This window comes from Sinocyclocheilus grahami, unplaced genomic scaffold (assembly GCF_001515645.1).
Source record: "Sinocyclocheilus grahami isolate Dianchi unplaced genomic scaffold, SAMN03320097.WGS_v1.1 scaffold173.1, whole genome shotgun sequence".
Lineage (NCBI taxonomy): Eukaryota > Metazoa > Chordata > Actinopteri > Cypriniformes > Cyprinidae > Sinocyclocheilus > Sinocyclocheilus grahami.
Window position 1 is genome coordinate 770,311 of NW_015505352.1, and position 26,018 is coordinate 796,328.

The 26,018-nt window shown below is 36.1% G+C and overlaps 1 protein-coding gene across 1 annotated transcript in view; it reads left to right on the forward strand.

The window, feature by feature from the left end:
* Positions 1 to 26,018, forward strand: part of LOC107593542 (potassium voltage-gated channel subfamily KQT member 4-like) — a 50,598-nt gene that overhangs the window by 14,253 nt on the left and 10,327 nt on the right. Inside the window, exons 2-9 of the mRNA XM_016283303.1 lie at positions 16,305 to 16,395; positions 18,659 to 18,785; positions 20,011 to 20,186; positions 20,396 to 20,521; positions 21,287 to 21,397; positions 21,486 to 21,581; positions 21,728 to 21,816; positions 23,302 to 23,427. Of these exons, the coding sequence (XP_016138789.1) occupies positions 16,305 to 16,395; positions 18,659 to 18,785; positions 20,011 to 20,186; positions 20,396 to 20,521; positions 21,287 to 21,397; positions 21,486 to 21,581; positions 21,728 to 21,816; positions 23,302 to 23,427 (942 nt within the window). The remainder of the gene's footprint in view (positions 1 to 16,304; positions 16,396 to 18,658; positions 18,786 to 20,010; positions 20,187 to 20,395; positions 20,522 to 21,286; positions 21,398 to 21,485; positions 21,582 to 21,727; positions 21,817 to 23,301; positions 23,428 to 26,018) is intronic.

The following is a 26,018-nucleotide window of genomic DNA, read 5'->3' on the forward strand; positions in this document are numbered from 1 at the left end:
TGAGAGCATCCGAGGAGCATGTGAATGCTATGTATATTTATTTTAAATATTTTTAATGCTTTTTAATGTTATCCATCTTTTTTTTGTGGCTCTTTTTTTTAAAGTATCGGTTCAGGCACCGTTTAGGCACCAGTACCGTTTTAAAAGTATCGATTTGGCACCGGTATCGTAGAAAACCCAATCGATACCCAACCCTACTGGAAATGGTTATAAAGCCTAAGGCTTTGGGACTCCAGTGAACCACAGTCAGAGCCATTATCCACAAATGAAGAAAACTTGGAACAGTGGTGAACCTTCCCAGGAGTGGCCGGCCTACCAAAATTACTCCAAGACGCAACGACGACTCATCCAGGAGGTCATAAAAGAACCCAGAACAACATCTAAAGAACTGCAGGCCTCACTTGCCTCAATTAAGGTCAGTGTTCATGATTCAACAATAAGAAAGAGACTGGGCAAAAAAGGCATCCATAAGAGAGTTCCAAGGCAAAAGCCATTGCTGACCATAAAGAACACAAAGGCTCGTCCCACATTTGCCAAAAAATATCTTGATTATCCCCAAAAATTTTAGGCAAATATTCTGTGGACTGATGAAGTTAAACTTTTTGGAAGATGTGTGTCCTGTTACATCTGGTGTAAAACCAACACAGCATTTCATAAAAAGAACATCATACCAACAGTCAAACGTGGTGGTAGTGTGATGATATGGGGCTGCTTTGCAGCTTCAGGACCTGGACGACTTGCCATAATTGATGGAACCATGAATTCTGCACTCTTATCAGAAAATCCTGAAGGAGAATGTCCGGCCGGGAGTTTGTGACCTCAAGCTCAAGCGCACTTGGGTTATGCAGCAGGACAATGATTCCAAACACACCAGCAAGTTCACCTCTGAATGGATCAAGGTTTTGGAGTGGCCAAATCAAAGTCCGGACATAAATCCGGTTGAGATGCTGTGGCATGACTTTAAACAGTCCATTCATGCTCGAAAACCCTCCAATGTGGCTGAATTAATACAATTCTGCAAAAAAGAGTGGGCCAAAATGAATCCACAGTGATGTGAAAGACTCATTGCCAGTTATCGCAAATGCTTGATTGCAGTTGTTGCTGCAAAGGGTGTCAGCCAGTTATTAGATTTAGGGGGCAATTACATTTTCACGTAGGGCCAGGCAGGTTAGGACAGCTTTTTTCACTTAATAAATGAAATCATTATTTCAAAACTGCATTTTGTATTTACTCTGGTTATCTTTGTGTAATATTAAAATTAGTTTGATGGTCTGAATCTTTTAAGTGTGGCAAATATGCAAAAAATAAAAATAAAAAACAGGACTTTTTCACACCACTGTATGTATATATTCCAGTGAATAAATATCGATCATATTTATGATTTTTACAACATGGGCTAAGACAATGTTTAAATCATCGTTATTTATAGATTAAGGATTGAGATGGATGCAACTTTCATAGTACAGTTCCTTTACACAAATCAGATGAATGAAATTTTGCCCAAGACTGTTGTTTCTCAGAATAGAAGCTAGTTATGCTATTTGAATGCTTGCTTCAGGACCCGTATTTTATATTGAAAATCATGTGGTGATCCATCACAGTACCAAAATTGTTTATTGAATATAACTTTCTGCTCAGCATTTTCATTTATCCTGCTCATGACTGCGGTGTTGCTTGTTTCCCATTAGCCTGTTTTTATTGGTTAGCGTCAGTGGAGTGTGTAAATTCTGCCCCATTAAAACACCCAATATTTATTTAGCTATCACTCTCCATTCCATGATATGCTTCAGCAGAGTATTATCTCTTTTTCTCACACCACCTTTAATTTCCGCTCAAGCTAAGGCTCTCCCTCTCATGCCCATACAACTCCACTGCAGTGGCTATCCACTCATTTGACTAATGGTAATAAGGTGAATTAGGTGGAAGAAGAGGAAATGCCTTTTGAGTCTTTCTGCTCAGTGCTATTAAGGGCACATTTAGAATTGATTGTTAAGTACTTGTGAGTGGACTATGACCTCAGGTCTTTGGCTTCACTTAAGTATCAATATGATAGTCCAGTCCTTCCATGATGAAACATACAGTAGACGTACATCTGTTTTGTTTTGAATTAAATTTGCTAGTTTTTTGTTGTTTTATACAATTAGCATTTTCTAAGGTGATTCATAATGACTTGTTTGTTTTGGTGTCTTTACAAAACATTTAACTTCAAAACTCTCATAAGGTGGTGCCCTGTTTTACGGTGGTGCTGTTATTTTCTCAGTCAAGGACTGAAGGCTGTTGCTCAGCAGATTGAGTTAAATGAGGTGTGTGTGGGGAATGCTCTCTTTATCTGCGTTAGTTCACATTGTTTATTAAGGCTTTGATTGACTTCATTATGTCTCATTCTCAGAGGAAATACTTACAGAGTAAGGTTACTGGTCCTATGAAAGAAAGAAAAAAACAATAATTAAGCAAAAAAGTAGATTAACATCAAGCTAATTAGATTTTATTAGAATGGAGGAGGTGATTATGCAGCAATCACTCTCAAAGCCTTTAAATGTTTGGGTGGTGGGTCACTGTAGTCCAATATACATTCAGGAAATGTTAGAGAAAATTAGCCATTTCCAGTCAAGACCAAACATGCATGGGGAGATTTGTTCTCCAGCCTCCTTCCATGAATGTTGCATCCCTAGATTTTATGCAGTCACTCCTCACATCTGTGGCAGTGCCTGCTGACACTAAACTGATGTCTCATTCAATACCCTGTCACATTCTGTACATGGCGAAGCGTCCAGCTGGCACTACCGGCTTTACTCAGGTTGCTGATAAATTTATACCAAGGAAGGTTATTCAGTGCTAATGTTAAGTACGTGTGTGGAGAGAGAGAGAGAGTTTTTTTTATTTTGTGTATCCATGCTATGGCAGCTGCCAACATGCCATCCTTTTCTAAAGGTGATTGACAGACTAAAATAAGATTTGTATTTTTTTTATTTTTTTTGGCAACACTTATGGTAAGATTGTATAGTTAAATAGGTAATATTAACACAGTAGTTAACAGGAAATAATGATAAACAATTTTTATTTTTCATAATTTTGTTTAATAATTTTAATAAAAACACTATATTAATTTATACATTACTGTTCAAAATTTTGGGTCTTTTTTATGTTTTTGAAATTAGTCTTTTATGCTGCCCGGGGCTGCATTCATTTGATTTAAAAAAAGTTTAAAAATGAAAAAAAAGTTTAAAAAAAAAATAAGAAGAAGAATAATAATCTTGTTAAATAGTAGAATTTGAAATACATGTTATCTGTTTAAGTACATTTTAAAATGCGTTTTAATCCTGTTATGGCAAAACTGAAATTTCAGCAGCCATTACTCCAGTCTTCAGTGTCACATGATCTTTCAATTTTTTTTTTCATCAAACACAAGAGTTCATTCTACTCTTGTCAATACAATCAAAGTATGGGAAAAACACATTTTTTTAAATACACCAAGTTTTTATTCACTCTCTATTGCAATTCTACAAAGCTCATTCATGTTTACGCATATCCAAATATATGACGTCATGCTGACAACCATCATTGGTTCTCATGTGCCTTGTAGCCAATTGTGATACACCAAACGTTAATATGTACAATCGAATTATGTAAAAGATGAAAATAAAGTTAAATTATTGCGAGAGCCGTTGCAGTAAAAGGTAGCGTGGTGCGGTGGTTCGTCCTTGTGACAAAGCGCTGGAGAAGAAGTCCTGATGTGGTGTATTCATTTCTCCTTTCGGGGCAGAAATGTTTCCCGCGGGACGACCTGTCTCTCCCAGGATGAGGCGCAGCGGGTTTTAAGTTTCCAGGATAATGACGAACAGGAGCTTGGACTGTTCTCCAGCTGATAGTCTAGTGTTCGCACTGTAATTTACAAACGCTGACTCAGGGTTAAGATTGTGTGTATTCTGCGCTTTGTTAGTGTTATTTTTTTTCCCAATGAATCACAGTGATTAATTGCCATGTTAATCTAGCAAGTGCATAACTGCCAGTCAAATCACTGCTCTCGCAAAGTCTGCCATGCTTAACAGATTTCCTAGAGCGGGTAAAAAGTAAATCAACCATGTGTGATCACAAATCTGTATTTGTGCAACTTTTGTCATGTTTATCATGCGAGGAATGCAGGAGCACTCTTGATTTATTGACGTAATTCGGTATCCATCTGAATCTGTGAGTCACAACACCCCCTCCCGTGGAGATCAGACTGCGACCTGCATTTGAAAGCACAGAGAGAGACGGAAAGACCAAAGGCCCAAAAGTGCACAACCGTCATAGCGTGTAACGTGATCCAGACCAGTGTTGATACCCCTTTAATCTGCTGTAATCTCTGTTTATGTAATGTTATTTTTGCCAGGCTAGAATCCGATTCTGGTGCAAGCCTTTGACCGAGGCTTATTTTAAGTGGATGTTACCATCTTACTGCACTCAGGTGGTTTTTACAACCCCAGACATCAAAGTTCATCTCCAGAGATTTAGGCATGATAGGGATGCTTCAAATACTTCTGCATTTCGAACATTGTCTTTTGTAAGTAGCTGAGGGACATTTCTAGCATTTGATCCTGCTTTCATAAACGCCTTAACAGTGAATGTCAGTCGTTTGATGTTTTGATTGTTGAGGGGTTTATGTTGTGGTCTTGAATTTATTTTGGGGTTAGAATAAGGTTAGCCACTCCCCGTTTGCAGTGGCACCATGAATTATTCATATTATTGTTTGCCATCCAAACTAAAACTTAATAACACTCTGCAAACTAAAAGGGTTTGTCACAGGGGTTTTATATGTGTATTATTAATGGTTAAAACACCATTAACTTAAAAGGTCTGAAAGTCACACTCAGCAGTATAAAATGCTGTTTTTATCAAGTGCACGTGACCTACATGCTGTTTTAACCTTATATCTGTATATAGGTGCATGTTTGTGTACTGGTGTGCATGTGTATGGGGCGGGCACAGACAATAACCACTCGCACTATTTATTTAAAAGTGCTCTGAAAATTACCTGTTTGTTTGACATAATAGATAGTAGATAGTTCAGACAAAATTTTTTAAATTCTGTCATCAATTACATTGCTATCATGTTGTTCCAAACCCATAAAGCTTTGGTTAATCTTTGGGATCTCAAATTAAGATATCTTGAAACCTGAGAGGTTCCCTCCATCTAAAGTCTAGGTAACCGATGTTACAATTACCAGCTGGAGTGCCCGTGAGCTCTGTTAGAGGGCACTCCACCCCGGACTCCATTTCCTAGATACCCTCTGCCCAGGAACCAATTATCTGTTGTCCCATTTTTCAAATCAGGAGGACTATAAAAGATGCTCTCACAGACACACACAGGGCTGAGTATTGTTTGTTAGCCTTTAGCGTATTCCTAGTTTCCGTGTTTCTTCCTGTGTTTTCCTAGTTTCCTAGTTTTTCCCTGCCTGTGTTTTGACCCTGCACTGTTTCCTTGTTTCTGATTGTTTGCTGCCTGCCCTGACCATTGCCTTTTAGTGGATTACTCTTTTGCCTTGCCTTGGATATCGTTGTTTGCAATTGTTTGACCACGCCTGTCTGACTACGCTCTTAATAAAGCCTTGCATTCGGATCTTCAACTCCGTTGTCACATCCCCGCATCACAACTCAAATTTTAAAAATCCGAAAAGGTCATTAAGGCATTGTAAAATTAATCCGTATAAATCGAGTGGTTTATCCCAAAATAATAGTTTAGAATGATGTAAAAAAAAATCTAAATTAAATCTGTTCATCATATAAAATTATTGTATCTCTTCACAACATTGGACCGCTCGATATATGGGTTCATTTTATGGTGCCTTTATGGTCCTTCCTGGACTTTCAATATAGGGATGAAAATATCTTTCATTAAAATATCTTAAATATCTTGAAGTTTCATTAAAACTATCTTAATTTATATTTTGAAAATGAAATGAAATTGAAAATCTTTTGGGTTTTAACGACATGAGGGTCATTAAGTTTCATTCTTGGGTGAACTATCCCTTTAATGTTTAATAAGACTTGAGTAATTAATCGTAAATTAAAACATAAGCAGTCAAGATATTTTCAGAGCATTCACAGAAATGGCACTTTTATATAAAATATTTTATAGTTTACAGGAACAATGAAATGTAGTGATTGAAAACATAGTGATTAATCTTCTACTTTTGCAGACTAAATGGTTTAAAATGTTAAAATGGCTCAAAACTTGTCACACTATTCTAGAGATTATTTTTCGGTACTTAATTTTTTTACATTCATTTTCACAATAGACACATACCTTAAAGTTTTGACTACAAAAACGCTATTGTGCATGAAAAAGGTACTATGCATTGACTTTCGTGCCCCAATTGTTGGTGGAGAAAACATACTTGTGTAGTGTACTTTTGTAGTTGGACGTTTGACATTATGATTCTTAAAATTCTGTTTCTTAATTAATTGCTAAATTCTGTGGTTCTCCTACATCATGGGCTGTTATGCTGTGTATTTAATTTGCATAGAATGATTAGAAATGGAGACTTTAGTAAATAAAGGAACCCATGTGAATGTCTTTACTGATAAATGGACAGAGCTAACCTCCTACTCCCACCTCTCTGCTGGTTGCCAGTCGGCAGCTGATGTCTTGTGTAAGTCCCCTCAAGTGTTGTTAAGGCCCTTTAATTTATAATGGCAGGTTCTCTAACAAATGATCAATTAGCAACTTTAATTTGTACATTTTTATTTTTTATTTTATTTCATTATTTATTTATTTAGTAAAGCTGAATTTTCAGCAGCCATTACGTCAGTCTTTCTACTACAGTTATGCTGCTTGATATTTTGGTGGAAACCATGATAATTTCTTTTAGGATGCTCATATGCTTCTTATATGCCATAAAAATGTCTATTATTTGAAATGGAAATCTTTTGTGACCATGTAAATGTCACTTTTTTTAATTAATGCATCCGTGCTGATAAATGTTCTAAAAAAAAAATCTTACTTTCCTACTTTGTTGAGATATCTCTTAGATGGGAGAATATTATATATCTAACATGTGTTTGCTGCATCAACTGTAACTGTATCAGTAACTCCAGGTTAAACCTCAGTAGTGATGAGACCGCAGTGGTGGAGTCTCTGTACTGTGTTTTGTGTCAGTTCCAGCAGTGTTGACAAGGTGCTGCACCCTTGATTACACTCTTGCGTGCCACTGCAGTCGCTTAGATGAACCAGAAGGTCCATGTTTGAAGTCTTGTTCAAAGATGGTAGCCTGCTGATCTTGTAAATAGTACTTTGAATGATAAGCGTAATGGTGAGATAGCATTTGGCGTGCTCTATAAACGTCTCTTCTTTGCTGCCAGATGCTCCCATCACTTGTCTGTTAATACGGCTGTCTTCAAAAGAATGTTCCCACCCGAGGGTCAGAGGGACGATGAGCATGCATGGTATATCCAATACGATCAAATAATAGTAACTTGAAGAGAGTAGATTTTAAACTTATCAATCATTGTTTGAATCAGAAATCATCCAGTTTGGAGTGTAATGAATATATGAAGGAAATATACTGTGCGAGAGCTATTTATTTTGATCAATGGGGCTGTTTTAGATTTATTGTTGCACAATCATGTACCCTGTCCTGAGATATGACTTCGGTATGGCTTGATGCATTATATTTATATGAAGTTTAGATCAGAAACTTACAATCTGATCGATAACTACAGAGCATTAAAAGTGTGCAGGTAAGTGGATGCTGCTGAAATATTGCCCATTCGGCTGTCCCAGCGCTGCAGTATAATGACAGGGAGAAAAAAGGATACATTTAGAAACAAGTCTGCATTAAATCAAAGCTTCTTTGACAGAGCTGTGGGCCACAAGCACCGGCTTCTTCTCACCTCGTGTAAATAAAGGCATTATATTTTGCAAGGGTTTGGGCTTTTAGGAGTGACGTTCACAGTGCATTGAGCGGTGAAATGTCAGCACATAAATACTGGAAATCTGGGCAATGAACTGTGTGCATGAAAGAGTGCAAGGTGTGTGTGTTTTGAAAGCACTGCTTCAAATCCTTTGCAACTGTGCAAGTTTGTGTATATTTGTGTGATACTGAATGTGGTGTTGGGCACATTTCAGTAAAAATGTGATATTTTCACAAAATACATATTGAAATGGTTCATTTTTTTTATTAAGCTTAGCATTTAAAGTATTTCCTAATTAAATATGTAATTGATCATTAATATTTGATTGATATTTTATGATGATTCTGTATTAATTTAAATATTTTAGTGTTATTTATCTTTGCTGTTTATATGTCTATCTATAATACCATTCAAAAGTTTAGGGTAATAAGAGTTAATACTTTTATTCATTAATACTTTTATCCAGCAAGGACGCATCAAATTTATTAAAAGTGGCAGTAAAGATTTTTACATTGTTTTACATTTTTACATTTACATTTTTACTGTTTATATGTGTGTATATATATATATATATATATATATATATATATATATATATTAGGGCTATACAATGAATCAAATTTCTAATCGCAATTACAATTATGCTGCCACAGTTACGTAATCATTCAAAGCGGCAATTAATCGTTCAAAGTCCACTTATGTTATTCTGCACGCTTAAGATATGTTTTTTCTTTCTACATGTTATCTTAAGGGTTTTTCCATTGTTTTAGTTTTAGTATAACATTATAATACCAATCATTTTCACATTATATTTGACATTTTAGGCTTAATACTATAGAAAAGCACTAAAGATTTGTGCAAAAGAGTGTTTTCAGCTAGTTTATTTTCATATACAAATACGGCATGCAGTTGCATCAAACAATGCAAAAAACAAAAAAATAAGCATCATTCAATGTAAATTGTGATAATCGTAATTAATAATCGCAATTACAATTTCAAGGGAATAATCGATAATAATGATTTTTGTCATAATCGTGCAGCCCTAATATATATATATATATATATATATATATATATATATAAACTGATAACAACATCAAAAATAGTGAAAGTTTCCACTATAGAATATGACCTAAATGTATGTAAAAAGAAAAGAAAATCTTTATGTTCTACATCTGATATTTACCATTAACATGCAGTAGCTTGTTTTTCAATATAAAATTGCAGATGTGGTAACATGGAAGGTTAGAAGTTTTTGCGTGTAACATCCTGTTTGTTCAGGATATGGAGAGGATTCTCTAATTGTCTGCTCATGGTAACAGTATTGTCTGTAAATGTCAAGCTTATCATCCTTGTGCCGTCCAATTAACATCTCTCACTGCTCTTCTGCTTTTCCTCTCAGCAAGCTCAGCATATATCCCACTCACAATACTGCGACTCCGTGGCCTGTGATTGTGCCCTTTCAAACTATAGCGTGAATTAGAGTTTCCAGATAGCTGAGTGTGTTCAGAAGGCCACAAGGTGTGTGTGTTGGTGAACGGATGTGACATGAATGAATAGTGGAGATACCCTGATAGATGCCATTTGCAGTTGGCACAACAGTATATCAGTGATCTGATTAAAATGAAGTAATTTATGATCTTCCGCTTACATAAAGACTGCAGAAGAGATGGTATTCTCACAGCTGAATTTGCACTAAAAAACACTACAACAGCATAAAAGTGTCATAATGGTAGTCTGGATGCGAGCCTCAGCAAAGGTGAATAACCACTTTTTTATGGTTTAAAGGTCATTGCAACTTTTATCTCACAATTATGACTTTTCTTCCTCGCAATTCTGAGTTTATATCTTTAGTCAGAATTGTGAGAAATAAACTCAGAATTGTAAGATGTGAACACAATTCTGAAAATTAAAGTCATAATTGTGAGATAAAAACTGTAAATTGCGATAAGAAAAGTATGAACTGTTAGATAAAGCAACTGCCTTATTTATTTTTTATTCCGTGATGGAAGCAAAAACAGAATTACGACATGTAAACTCAGAGTTCTGAGGGGAAAAGTCAGAATTGTGAGATGTAAACTTGGAATTGCAAGAAAAAAGTAATCTCTATTTTTCAGATCTGCAAGAAACAAAGTCTGAATTATGAAATAAAAAGTCACAGCTTTCTTTTTTTATTCCATGGCGGAAACAGGCTTTCATACAAAGCTGTTATATACTGTTTAGTTCTTTCATTTGTTCTTTGTCCGTTTTGGACTTGACATCCCATGTTTACTGTGATCTTAGATTATGTGGTAATGATTAAAAAATGTTTACTTTCATGCTCCTCTGATAAAATGATACAGTTTTGGAACGACTTGAGTGTGAGTAAATAATGACAGTAAATTAATTTTGGTTGAACTATTGGTTTAAGTCAAGCAAAACATAAAATTGAACCAAACAACTTTGAGGACTTGAGCAATAGCGTTTCCTCTCCAGATGTGTAGTGTGCTTTAAAAAATATTTCAATGACGAAATAATAAACCACATTCCACATGCAGGGCAGTTTTTCATGATTCAGTAGCTGGAGCCTGTGCTTTCTTCTGGGAAAAGTCTGTGCTCATTTTCACTGATAGTATTTCTGTTTGTATGATAGGTATCAGTGTTAACCCTGTTTCACTGACATTAAGGATTTATGCTTTCCAGACTAGTTGCAGCTTTACTTCCCGCTCTTGTGTTGTCTGCTCCTGCTTCTTGTTTTTGACATCTTTCACAACTGTGTACAGTGTATTAAACACTGACTTCCAATTCCACTTTACAATTAGGAGTAAATAATGACAGTAAATTAATTTTGGTTGAACTATTGCTTTAAGTCAAGCAAAACATAAAATTGAACCAAACAACTTTGAGGACTTTTGAGCAATAGTGTTTCCTCTCCAGATGTGTAGTGTGCTTTTAAAAATATTTCAATGACGAAATAATAAGCCACATTCCACATGCAGGGCAGTTTTTCATGATTCAGTAGCTGGAGCCTGTGCTTTCTTCTGGGAAAAGTCTGTGCTCATTTTCACTGATAGTATTTCTGTTTGTATGATAGGTATCAGTGTTAACCCTGTTTCGCTGACATTAAGGATTTATGCTTTCCAGACTAGTTGCAGCTTTACTTCCCGCTCTTGTGTTGTCTGCTCCTGCGACTTTAAATTTTTGTTAAATCCACTATTGTATTGTATATAAATATTCTACAATCTATACACAGTATTAAGTTAAATTACATAAGAAGTAACTGTAATTAAAGTACAGAAAAAATAAGAGTAATCCCTTACTTTACTTTTTCAAGGGAAAAATAATTAAATTACAGTAACTAATTACTTAGTAACTAATTACACCCAACACTGTTGCCTTCATTGTAAAATTTTCATATTATTACATTAACTTTAATCATTTTAAGTAAATTTATGTTGATATGCCATCCAAAGTGTTATATGCAGACAAATGACAGAATCATCAATAACAATGTAAATAAAACGGAACATGGTGAGACATCCATTTATCCATTCATTCTCCGAATCACTTTTCCTATATAGGGTCGTTGAAAATGGTAAAAAAAAATGCAACTGTATTAATTATTCATGCACCAGTGTATGCTGGGAAGAGTTGAATGGTATTGAACCTCAAAATCAGTTTAGTAGTCCTATTTGAAAAATCCATTCAAAATCACAGTTTATTGTTATATAAAAGCTGCAAAAGATGCATTGCTTGGATTCTTGAAAGCTGTATATTGTTAGGACTCCGCATTACCAAGCAAGCCAAAACTATTACTATAAAAAAAAAAAAATTGGTATTTTATCAATATTTGCTTGAGGTAATCATTTTTAAACAGTGACTTGGACAGATGTTTAGATGTTCTTTCTTTTGTTCAGGTTACCATACACACGTAATTGCACTATATAAAGCCTTGTACAGTATCAAGGCATTCATCTTTTTTTGCGTCTTCAGCCTTTCTTTCCTTTTCTTATATTCCCCACAGACACCTTGCAGCATTAACAATGTGGTTGTGTGTACTGGACAAATTTGCAGGCTGTCACAATTCAAGGCACGTGGATATTTATAGAGCTTTCCACTGCTGCCACCTTTGTCCTCTGCTTAGAGGTACAATCTTTTTCTCTTTTTCTCTTTTTTGCTGTACTATTTGTTTTCTAGCTTTTTAACCCATCTACATATTATTCTGTGTGCGTGTTGTGATAAAGAAATCATAGGTAAATCACATGACACCTTCCACTTTTTTCATTTCCAAACATTTATCCTTCTTCCACTCTCAGTGTAGCTTGATGTTTATCTCTCTCATTGTGTAACTGATACCTGGTCCATCAGCCTGCCGTGATTGAATTAGGGTCAGAGACTCTGCCGTTATGCGCAGATGTTTTGTGGCGTACAGTCTACAGAGTCCAGCTCAGCAATGTGTAAAGCCCTCACTATTCATCATCCCCTCTGTTTACCCACATGGCCCATATCTATGTCCTCACGCTTTCATCTCGCTGTGGTTTTCATGGCATATTAACAATCCAAGTGATGAATTTAGCCTGAGATTTAGTCTAATGAGGACCACAGCAGGGTCCATTACAGCATACTTCATCTTAATGTATCGTAGAGAATGAAAAGAGAGAAACGGGTTATGCTGCGTTATTGCGAGGATTATTTCATAACCCACATTCAGTTTTATAAAAAGATGTTAGTTAAAAGACGTAAAGCCTTCTTAGGTTTACCTATGATTTCTGTTTTCTTTGTGCCAGACCTGGATGGGTGTATTGTTTGGACTCTGTATGAAATGTCTGGTGATGAATAAACTGTTGGTTAAATTGAGCAGCTTACCTGGAATTAAAAGCATAGTTCATGCAAAAATTAAAATTCTGTCATCATTCACTCACCCTCATATTAATAATGATATAAAATATGGTATGATGTTTTTTTTCTAATTATTCTGTATTTAATTAGATATTTTGTTTTGCAGTCTGTTAGCATTAATGCTACTATTCCATATATGTGACCCTGGACCACAAAACCAGTCTTAAGTCGCTTGGGTATATTTGTAGCAATAGGCAAAAATTCATTGTGTGGGTCAAAATTATTGATTTTTCTTTTATGCAAAAAATCATTAGGCTATTAAGTAAAGATCATGTTCCATGAAGATTTTCTGTAAATTTCCTACTGTAAATATATTAAAACTTAATTTTTGATTAGTAATAAGCATTGCTAAGAACTTCATTTGGACAACTTTAAAGGTTATTTTCTCAATATTTCGATTTTTTTTGTACCCTCAGATTCCAGATTTTCAAATAGTTGTATCTCGACCAAATATTGTCCTATCCTAACAAACCATACATCAATGGAAAGCTTATATTTACAATTTTTATATAAAAATGGACCCTTATGACTGGTTGACTGAAATTTATCTAAATATATTTGAATTATTATTCATATATATTATATTATAATATAATAGAAGAGCACAAAAGAAACAAAAAAATCTTTAAATCACAATTTAAAGACAGTTTGAAGGTGAGTCAGTAAGTTTTTTCTTGCATTTACAAGGTCCGTTTGATGTCTTTGAATTAGATTTCTCATGGGTTAGCTTCTGAAAACTGTTTTTCTTACACTGTAAAATTTTTCTTGATTAAACTATTTTTTACACTGTACATTTTGTATTATAATTTTTCAAAGTTGTAAATAAAACAAAGATTGATGTATTACATTTTGAAAGAAAATAGTTTTAGTCTTTCTGTACTTCAGAATTTCATGTTTAGTTCTATGTGTATTTGCCATTTCTTTGTAATACTTTGGGAAATTGAATAGCAATTTCTGAGTAAAAAATATTTCGCTACCCTTTTTTCAGTGTAAAATTCAACCTGGACCGATTGTCAACATGGGCACACCATCAGAGAATGGTATCGACATGATTTACAGCCAAATCATGTGCTTACCAGGAAATACAAACACTTTGTTTGCATTGTTTTCACCTCATGAGACTATCATTTCTGCTGATTTGAGGATTTGATTTCTGCTTTTGGCAGATTGACTTTGGGCTTGGAGGTTGGGTTCAAAACTTGCTTCTCAGCTGAAATGCTAGCCGCACATGGTCTTTGCATGCTCTAATGTATCTATTTTTTACTGTGTTCATCGTTTTTTGATGGAAAGCTATTGGGGGCAGCTAAGCAGTTTCTGGCCATTTTCTTCCTCTGTCCATCCAGTCAGATTGTTGATGATTCAGGACTGGGAAACTGGGCCTTGGCTTTCAGTGCTTTTGGCCTTTTTTTCAGTCTGTTGTTTCATGAGGGATCATTTTACCTACAGTACATTAGTTTGGCAGTAATGAGTCGCACTCAGCAGAAACGGTTCAGGGATGAAGTGACCTTTTAGTCTCGGTTTTCCAAAATATTATTTATGCATAACAAATGTTTGAGGAGCATGTTTAAAACTTCAGATCAATGCCCTAATAGTTCCCATAATCTTTGATATATCTTTATTAGACCCGTCATTCTCTCAATCTACATATACTTAGAAAGATACTGTCTAAAAAATATAGTTTTTTTAATTGTTGATCTTAAAGTCATAATTCTTTTCTTGCACTCCAAACTGCAAACAGATACTGCAAATGGGGGAAATTTCAACCTTTCAGAAACTGTTTAAACGTAAAACTTTGGAAAATGCCTCCAGAAACCAAATCCATTAAATTCACTTGAAAAGTGTTTGTGCATGTTAAATTAGCACTAAAACCCATGTATTATTAATCTTGTTTGTTTACTTTAAACAACAGGTGTTTCCACTCACCCATGATTTGCAGAATAGATTTGTTTTCTGCTGCTTTTCCATCCAACACACGAAGGCATGGATTACAGATTTATCATTCTTTGGGATGGTAAACACTGTAAACGTTGGAAAGTGTATTATTACCCTTTGCCTTGTATAAGTGTTTATAGGCTCTTCTGATGTCAGCGAATGATCAGTACTGTATTTGGAGGACGACGTTAACTGGCTGTTTGCCTATCTTTGGCTCCTTCCTCTTTTCTGAGTGAATCAGTGTACAGCTCCTCATTGAGATCTGTCAGTCTCGTAATGCTCTTCATTCCTTAGAGTTTGTGCTATTAGCAACCTACTGTTTCTATCAATAATTGATTGTGAAAAAAGCCCCAGGAGTTGCATTTCAAATGTCCTTATGGGCCTCACTGAAGGGATAGTTCACCCAAAAATGAACGTTCTGTCATTAATTACTCACCCTCATGTCGTTCCAAAACCGTAAGGCCTTCTTTCGTCATCAGAACACAAATTAAGATATTTTTGATGAAATACAAAAGCTTTCCAGCTCTGCATAGACAGCAACGCAACTACCACGTTCAAGGCCTAGAAAGGTAGTAAGGACATAGTTTACAAAATTAAGGTTAACCACTGATGTAACATGGACTATTTTAACGATGTCCTTACTACATTTCTGGGTCTTGAACATGGTAGCTGCGTTGCTGTCTATGCAGGGTCAGACAGCTCTCGGATTTCATCAAAAAATATCTTAATTTGTGTTCCGAAGATGAACGAGGGTCTTACGGGTTTGAAACGCCATGAGGTTGAATAATTAATGACAGGATTTTTATTTTTGGGTGAACTATCCCTTTAAGCATCAAGGTTCCTTTGTTGTGACTATTTGAATCATCTGACTTTTTCTCACAATTTCATTCTGTCCTCGTACAGTTAGATCGCAGAGCTGAGAAGTAAGGCAGCGGGTATGAATGAGCAGGCCAGATGTGTCCAGTTTGGCATCATCCCCAGCAGCAGCTGTTTGCGCAGAGTCAGTCGGTCTCCAAGAGTCTCTGAGCGAATCCAGCTTTTACTTTACAAAGCTTCAGTTTGGAGCACCTGGAGCCGTCCGGGAGCCCCAGTTCTTGCGAAAGGGCCCCTTTTTCCAAAGAGTCTGAGTGCTCCCGAGAAATGGCAGGAAGTGGGGCTGTAATCTCTGCTTTTATCCACTCCATTTTGAGTGGGCATGCTGGGCTTTCCAAGCGGGGTCTGTGACAGCAGTGATTAAGAGCATCTGTGTGTATGAGCTGAATGCCAGCTTGGATTATGGGGTGTCATGGCGGGTTTCTCTGTCCACCAGAGGCCAATAGTCATCAGTACGTGTAGAACACGTGTTTGTTTTTGAGTTTTTGTTCAGTCTTTGCTGTGATATTTATGGTTTTGTTTGTTGATTTGTTTATTTTTATTTTTGCTGTTGTTTCCTGAGGTGTTGAGGTATAGATTAAAACATTTAAATAAAATAATAAATCTTCATTCATTTAACTGTGTTTTACATGATAAAGTATTACTTAATACAATAAAAATACAACACTCCTCCCGGTTTTGTATTGTATTTTGACCTGGTAGTCTGTGTGTGTTTGTTTGTGTTTCAGTTTTCTCCTAGTGTTCAGCTGTCTGGTGCTTTCTGTTTTCTCCACCATCCCAGACCATCAAACATTTGCCAACGAGGGGCTCTTCATCCTGGTAAGGGGTTAAAATGACACAAACTATACCTTAAACAGTAACAACACTAATCACTTTAGGGAAATTATATCATAAGAATGCTGATTGGTTCATGACACCACAAGAGCACAGTCCCAAACCCTTCACTAGCAGCTTTCCTTAGCGTTAACATCAAATGCAGCAGACAGGGGAAAGGTAAAGCCTGTGCTTTTAAAAATCTCTTAAAAAACATTTGTCACTGTAAAAAATCCACTATAATCAAATATTAGCAATTTAGATGTTAAATGGCCAGGCTTTTTTGTACCTAGATGGTATAATTCCAACATCTACCAGCAGGGCCAGAAGCAGCCACTTTGCATGTTTATTTATTAAATATTTTGGCTAATTTCATATAACTATCAGCTACCAACTAAAGTGTAGTACTCTCAGATCCATTTAACCCATTTTATCATATCTAAATACTGAAATACACTGAAAAGTGCGTAGTTCACCCAAAAATGACATTTCTGTCTTCTCTTGTATGATGCATTTCTTTTATTTTTCTTAAGAAGATATTTAGAAGAATTTGGGCAACCAAACAGTTGACTTTAATAATTAACTTCCATTGTATGGAAAAAATAAATACTGGGTAAATTCAATGGCTACCGGTTTTGAATGACATGAGGGTGAGTAAATGATGACAGAATTTTCATTTTTGGGTGAACTAATCCTTTAGCAATGCAAGTGTAACAAATATTGCATTTATATATAATAAATGCAATAATCACTAAAGTAGACATGAAAAATTGTTTCTTTTTTTCTTAATTACTGAATGAATCTACCTCTTTGATCATCTCCAGACAGGTTTAAGTCTGATACATTGTTTCATATCTATTGAATTGCATTCAAATGAATCCACTGACTCTCTCTTACCTGTAGAGCAAATGGTTTGACTTCATTCCTTTGTATTATATCCAAAATTGTAGTTTAAAGAAAATTGACAGGCGTGGACTGTCTGATCTGTCTAAGTACCTTCACTAAACAGCATCCACATTGTCTGTGCGTCTCTAAATACATTCATAAAAGCACATCATCTGAATAATTAATCGCACAGGGCTTTCTCTGTGGCTGTTAGTCCATCCAATTGCAGTCCGTATATCTTTTTTTGAGGTGTGTCTTCAAAAAAGGTGAATTGGATCTTTTTTTCTGTTTGCCAGCTTTATGGATCAAATGTGCCATGCATGCAAGTCTGTTTTGCTGTCTATTGTTACTAAGAAGTTTATTTTATTAGTCCAGCCGGGAATTGTTCTGAAATCATTCGTAAGCATAAACGTGTACATATGCAGTAGAAAGTTTTGTAGCTACAAATGATTATTAATTCATTATAAGGCTTTTTGCTAAAGCATGTTCTGTGTGCCGTCCATCTTGAGGGATTGCGAACTTTATTTAGTATGATAAACTATTATCAGTGTTCTGTATACGGCTCCATTATAACACATGAGGGGAGCGTTTGCTCACTTTATAACTGCAAGGAAAGACATTTTGCAAATGATTAGGCCTTATTTTCATTACCGTTTTAACAGCATCTCAGGCCGGATTCATTTCTCATCTGATTGGCACACGGTAAGCATTCTTGTACTGTCTCATGTCTCCCTGTGGCTGTGTTAAGTGTGCATTTTGTTTTCCGGTGGGATCTTTGCTCTGGGAAATGGCAGTGTAAGCACACGGCAGGATTCAGGTGTTGTCGAGTATGCAAGAAGTAGCCGACTCCATCCAATAATCTTAGCTGCAATTCTATAATCACTCATTCAGTATGAAGTGCTTTCCCTCTCACACCGACTTTCTCTCCTAATTTTTTTCCATTTAATGGTCTCCTTCAGGAAAGGACTATGTTGTCTATCATGCAAGTTCTGGTATTGACTTTACTCTGTCTGTAATGTGTTTGTTCACATTGAGAGCGCAGGTGCCACTACAGGATCTGTAATCAATACAAGCATTTAGCGCGGGCCTCTGTGAATCCAAGCTGTCTGTGGCATCTTCAACAGGAAGAGAAGCAGTCATTTGAGTTAGCGTAAATGATAACTCCCATAATCTCTCATGCTTAATGAATTAGAGGTATTTGACCAGTCCAGTACTTTAGTCTTTACTGCCAGGTAGTTTATTTTTATATTTATAGATTACTGGCAGAACATGATCAGTCATCAGTGTTTTTATTGCTATTTTGATATATTTATTACCATATTCAAAGTACAAGACAGACATTATTAAGAGGAATGACTTTGATTTCATGTCGTTTGACTTGCAGGAGTTTGTGATGATCGTGGTTTTTGGGCTGGAGTACTTTGTGAGGATCTGGGCGGCCGGATGCTGCTGTCGGTACAGAGGATGGCAGGGTCGGCTACGGTTCGCCAGAAAGCCCTTCTGCGTCATAGGTAAAGACCTGGAGCCTGAGATCAGAAGCACCATGTGAGGGGGAACAAAAAGTGTTTGTATAAAGATCTATGGCAGAAAACACCATTCACATGTCTAAATTGAGTCAGTCCAATCAGGTTTCTCCTAAATATTCTGTCATCATCTACCCACAGTCATCTTTATCGAGACATACATAGAGCTTTTTTTTACTCTGGAACACAAAAGGAATTATTATTAAAAGGTCAAAGCTTTTTTATGTACACTACTGTTCAGATTTATTCTACTGGTAAGATTGTTTTCATATATGTTGAAAAGCACTCTCATGCTCACCAAAGCTGCATTTATTTGATCAAAAATACAGTTAAACTGTAAAAATATTGAAATATTTTTAAATGTAGTTTATTCATGTGACGGCAAAGCTGAATTTTCAGCATACTCCAGTCTTCAGATGTCATGTGAGCTGCTTAATGTATTTGTGGAAACTTTAAAAAGTATTAAAAAAAAATTCAAAACAGCATTTTTGTAAAGCAGAAATCTTGATCAGACATTATTGTAAGGTCCAATTCTCGCGATTAACAAACCATTAGCTACGACTTTTGCCTCAAGGAACTCCCTCCTAATTTGCTGCTTATTAATAGTTAGTAAGGTAGTTGTTAAGTTTAGGTATTGGGTAGGATTAGGGATAAAGAATATGGTCATGATGAATATGTCATGATGAATTATAAGTAATAAGCAGCCAATATGATTGATTGATATCATGATTGATTGATATAGAATTGGTCTATACTGAAGTGTTACCGAAATTTTTTGTAACTTTGTGAATGTGTTTACTATCGCTTTTTATCAATTTAATGTGTCTCTTTTGTAACATTGTAAATGTCTTAACTATCACTTTTGATCAATTTATGATGTCCTTGCTGAATAAAAGTATTCCTTTCTTTTAAGGAAGAAAAATGTTACTGACCCCACACTTTTGAACAGTAGTGTGTATAGATATCAATGTACAATAGGCTGAGATTTTAACCCATTGCACAATTAACATAAATGACATCAGTAGATGTCTTTCAAAAAGAAATGGCTTTTTTTTAAGTGGTGCCCCTTAAAAAAAAGATTGTTTGTTACCCCATATTAGTGAAATAAGATGCATTTAAATATTTTTTAAATATATACATTTAAATATCCTATTTTCTTTGTTTCTCTTCTTCTGTTTTTTGTTCTTGTCATCTATGTTTTTTCATTTTGTAGACTTCATTGTCTTTGTGGCGTCGCTGGCAGTGATAGCAGCGGGCACACAGGGAAACATCTTCGCCACATCTGCTCTGCGCAGCATGCGTTTTCTGCAGATCTTGCGCATGGTGCGCATGGACCGCCGGGGTGGAACCTGGAAGCTGCTGGGCTCTGTGGTGTACGCTCACAGCAAGGTGATGCCACACATGCTAATCCATCACAGGATGATTCAATATAATGTCATAGTGACATTTGTTTAAACCATGATTTAACTTATAAAACACATACATAATCCAATACAATACAAAGTTCTCCAATTAAGTGTTATAAAATCTTCTGAAATAGTCTTTTTATAGCTTTCCATTGTCCACTTTTTGTTTTTTAACTTCCCTCTCTGTTTCAGGAGCTGATCACAGCCTGGTACATTGGCTTCCTGATACTGATCTTTGCCTCGTTCTTGGTCTATTTGGCTGAGAAGGAGGATAACCAAGAGTTTTCCACTTATGCTGACTCCCTCTGGTGGGGTACAGTAAGTACTGCCCTCGACTGAACTAATGACCCATGTCGATGCTGTCAGATGTGTTCTCTCAGTCAGTTCCCTGGCTCAGAATAGCTTTGTGGGAATTGATGTTGCAGCTATTTTGTGTGATTTCTACTGGGATTATAATTCTGCCTCTAATAGACTGATAATACCCTGAATCTATTCTGCTGAGTTAGAAATGATTTTTAGAAGCATCACGCCTACATGTACACAGTGGGCCTCAAGTCAGGGGTATTATAGTTTTTCAGAAATGTAAATTTCATATTTTTATTTAGTGATTTTTGCATTTAAGTTCATGTGTTAAATGTTTTTTATGGTTCATGGTCAAAGTTCTAATGTTGTTATTATTGCTGTCTAGTAGAATTTTCATGTTCAATGCAGGCAGGTTGTAAAGGTTTTATAATCTATTAAAAAGCTGTATAAAAGCTGTCGTTTTATTATATTTTAGTTCGTTTTGGAGTCATTCATTTTACATGTATTTTTATTATGTAAGTTTATTCATTTTTATTCATATTAGTTTTATTTCAGTTATACTAAAATATTTAGTATTTTCGTTTTTTGTTACTGCCACTGCCTTAAGCTTTTCTTTTCATATAACCGTTAATTTTTACATAGATTTTGCTAATTGTGTTTTATTTACCTTACAATGCACTTCACACTGATTAACCATTGACATGTTTTGTGATTTAGAAATTAGGTGGAAAAACCATTATTTGTATTGTATGTTATTCATAGCTCCACTGTTTTTCTCAGATCACCCTCACTACGATTGGCTACGGTGACAAGACACCACACACCTGGCAAGGTCGTCTTTTAGCGGCTTGTTTTGCCCTGCTGGGGGTGTCCTTCTTTGCCCTGCCAGCTGTAAGTACTGCCGTCGATTTTTAGGCCGGTGACATTTCTTTTCCCACCGATCTCAAACCATCTAATGGTCCCCTGTCCATTCTGTAAGGGCATCCTGGGTTCAGGTTTTGCTCTGAAAGTGCAGGAGCAGCACCGGCAGAAACACTTTGAGAAGAGGAGGACTCCCGCTGCCAACCTCATACAGGTAACTGCTCAGTCAGCAACACACTTGCCGCGAATACAATCATAATTTCTATTTCCACATCCAAATACGTGCATGTTGTGTGTGTTGTGTACATGTACGTCTGTGTGTGTCATCTTGTGCCGCGCTGTATCACGTTGTCTCCCCAGGCTGCATGGCGTCTCTACTCTACAGATGCTCAGCACTCATATCTCACAGCCACCTGGTATTTCTATGACAGTATGCTGCCGTCCTTCAGGTAAGTATGACTTGTAACGGAGCCCTCTGCGGAGATGCTTATCTGTGCCGTGCAAACTGAACTGGTCTTGTGTCTAACTGATATGACTGACAGGTGGCTTTGCCGTTTCGAGGTCATGATTTCAAAACGAAGGGGTTCAAAATATCTCATATATAGCATTAGTCAAACTGATTTATAATTTTTAATAATTTATCATTTTTTTATGATTAATAATGATTTATAATTTTATACTGAATTTATAGAGTTTCTGAGAAAACAATATTTTATTGATGATAAACACACCGTCAATGAATCCTCCCTGCACACGCACACAGTGTTATTATGAAATCCCTTTGACTTTAATTAAAAGTGGTACTTTGACCCAGAAATCATGATTTAATTGATAGTTTTGCAGTTCCTTTTATCATTTTGCTTTATTCATCAGCAACATTAATTTTTGCATGTACTGAAAGCAAAGATTATGACATGAGTTTTCATAAGTTACGTGAGATTTAATTTTGGTCCCAGTTAATGTGGGATGAAAAATGTGGAGAAATAGAAATTGTAACCAGCATTTTATACTTTCTCTGAAAACAAGTCTTATATCTTAATTTGTTTTAGAGATTTATACATATTTGTGACCCTGGACCACAAAACCAGTCATAAGTAGTACAGGTATATTTGTAGCAATAGCCAAAAAAACATTGTATGGGTCAAAATTATCGATTTTTCTTTTATGCCAAAAATCATTAGGATATTAAGTAAAGATCATGTTCCATGAAGATATTTTGTAAATTTCCTACCGTAAATATATCAAAACTTAATTTTTGATTAGTAGTATGCATTGCTAAGAACATCATTTGGACAACTTTAAAGGCGATTTTCTCAGTATGTAGATTTTTTTTTTTGCATTTTGCATTCCAAAATTTTTTTTCTTTCCAGATTTTCTCAATTTTTGAGAAAATGACCCTTATGACTGGTTTTGTGGTCCAGTGTCACATTTGTAGACATAACACTAATTAAACAATAAGAAGTAATTCTACAGTGCATAAAGATCATCCAATGTCAAATATTTTTGAAACTAACACATTTTTTCACAATTTGACAATGTTTTGGTTCAATAATTGGTATTCAATATATGATTTAATTCCTTTTGTAAAGCATCTCAGTGCTCCACATTTTTGGATTGTTCATAATGTATTTCTATTTTTCCCTTAATAATATTTATCCCACATGCATTCTTCTTTGTATGACTTAATCGGACTAATTATCATTCATTTAAAATGACAGGGAAGTTTGTATTTCTGTTTAACATTGCTTAGACGTAAAATCTAAATGTTTTTTAAACTGAATTGCCCCTGTCTTTTTAAAGTGTTTTGATGGTTAATTTGCCATTTTGTTTTTAGTCTTTTGTTTGTTTGGCTTCTGTTTTCTTTTCTTTTCTTTTTTGTTTTGTTTTGTTTCTTTATCATGTTTTATTATTTTTATTTTTTGCTTGTGGGTCAGAGAACTGACGTTACTGTTCAGTCACCTCCAACGGCAGCGTAGCACCAAGAAGGTCCTTCACAACTCCTACCACACCTTGCTGTCGGGGCTCCGGCCGTATAGCTCCCCCTACCTGTCTGGGGACAGGTACGACACTGTCCAGTTGAACTCTCTTCCTAGAGGACACTAACTCTTCCCTGCAATTTACAGTAATACAATTAAATTCACATACAGTACTAGCATACCATAGTGTAGTCTCAGGTCATTACTTAAAGCATTCGTTAATATGTAAGTTGTTTACAGGAAGTTCAACGCCTGACACTCCAATAAGCTGCGGTTAATGCGGCTGCTGTAGTTTTACTTGTTGTGTTTTCTGTGTGCCTTTCTGTGTTTGCTTGTCTTGTTTTTTGTGCTGATACTAATACACATCTATACTGGGACATTGAAAGATTTATCAGATATGTGATGAAGTTGTACAATTTGATTTATGGTAGATTGTTTTAAATTTTGAGGGTAAAAAGTTAAATAGTATTTAATTATAACTGAAAATCTCCATGGTTGATCACATATCTGATGCTGGTCTTTGTGTGTGTGTGTGTGTGTGTGTGTGTGTATATGTGTTCACGTTAATTCCTGCACACATTTGTGTGTGAGCATTATCACTTTACCCTTTGACCTTTCAGTGTGTCTCACAACCCATCTTCATACCCCTTCGTTCAACTTCTCCATTCTCCTCCTCTCCTCCTCATCTCTCTGCCATCACTCCATCCATTCACATTTTCAGGAGGACAGACGTTCCATGCAGGTTTGTGGTAGACTTTTGAGAGGACTGTATTTCGCCCAATGGGAAGTGTCGTTGGCCATGCTGTGTTTACAGTTTGAGGCGCTTTTTGTTTAGAGTGACGATGATACAAATTAACTGGGTCTAAGATGCAACGATGGTCCGGCTGCATTCAGATGCATTGAAATCTAATCGAATAACCTCACATGCCAGTATCTGCATGCCACGCCATCCCTGCCTGCCTCGACTTTCTCACTCTACTTTTCATTAATTACCTTTCACCCCTATAAGTTGCACATGTTGCAGCCTTTTCAACCGATCTTGGGGCAGTTTTTCATTTCAGTTGAAAAAAAAAAAAAAAAAGGCAGATATGTGCTGAAAGGCTGCAAGTGCTGATCCTGAATCCTGAATGTGTGTGAGCTCACCGACCCTTTCTCAAGGAACACTTATTTCTCCACTTATTACTGAGTTACACTTTGTTTTGAAGTGCATGTTACGTGCTTGATGTTGCTCCAAACCTGTGTTATTTTCATTCATCTGTGGAACACAGAAAGAGATATTAAGCAATATTTACAATAAGAGTAAATGGGGGCTGGAGCTGTCAAGAAAACAAAATGAAAGCACTATAACAGTGGTTCATACAACTTATGTGCCATATTCCAAGTCTTCTGAAAATGTAAGTCATTATGAGATTCGAATATATAGATGAAAAGAAATATTTAAGTAGTTAGCGGCTTAAATTTTGGCCTGTACCTCACACAAAGTTGTATATTATTTTTTGAAATATAGCATATATTAGGCTACTTTTATGCAATTTTTTAATGTGTTTTGTCATTTTTAGAGCTTAACCGCCCAGCCCTGTTGAAAAAACAGCATATAGGTATGTTTTGAACCATGGCTGCTGGTTTGAGCTGGTTTAAGCTGGTCCTTAGCTGGTCATGTGCTGGTTTAAGCTGGTCATGTGCTGGTCCTGAGCAGGAGCTAGTTGCTTAGGACCATCTTAAACCAGCTCAAACCAGCAGCCATGGTTCAAAACATACCTATCCGGCATATGCTGGATTTTTCAACAGGGAGTCCACATTGACTTTCATTGTATAGGAAAAAGCAGCAAGGAAATTTATCAAAACATCTCCTTTTGTGTTCCACAGAAGAAAGAAAGTCATACTATATTTGAAATTAAGAGGAATGAATTTGCGTTTTTGGATGAATTATTCATTTCAATTTAAAATCTGAATTTAAGTTTTTATGTTAAGCTAAACTAACAGAGAGAGATTAATCCATTTCCGCTTACAAGAACATCATCTACTTGGGTTGTATTGCATACTTGCATATGAAACGTAAACATTTGCCCTGCAATCTCTTGCAAATGCACACTAAAAACAAGTGTAACACCCGGCACAGCTGACTAACCCTCACGACCCCTCACAAATCCCTCCCTCTGCCTTGTGTGTCTCTTCAGTCAGCTCATATCTAAAAAGAGGGGTTTCTTCCGGATTCATACTGGCAGTAAGCAGAGGTATCCATGTGTGATGTGCACACTGGGCACGATCCGTCTCACCCCTGATGCCTGAAACTCTCTGAGCCTTACTGATCCAGTGCAGCTCGACCCATTCTGGGAGATTCATAATGCCTTGTGTGAAGAGAAATTCATAGTCATCGTGACTGGATTACATTCCTCGTAAACTGTGAAAGACAAAGGCTGCACTAGCTCAATAATCTCAGTAATCTGCCCTTTAATCTGTGAGCGGCTGACCAGAGAGCAGAGTACTGTATATCTCTGCTGAATGCACACAGATGAGGCCTGCATGAGCTCACAAAGCAAAGATAAACCATGCGGTCGGGTGTAATTAAAAACCTGAATAACTTTTCTTCATGGTTTATTTCGATATGCATGTCACTTTTACTTAACGAGGCTTCATCACTAATGGCATTTGGATGCAGGAATATCAAAAGTTCT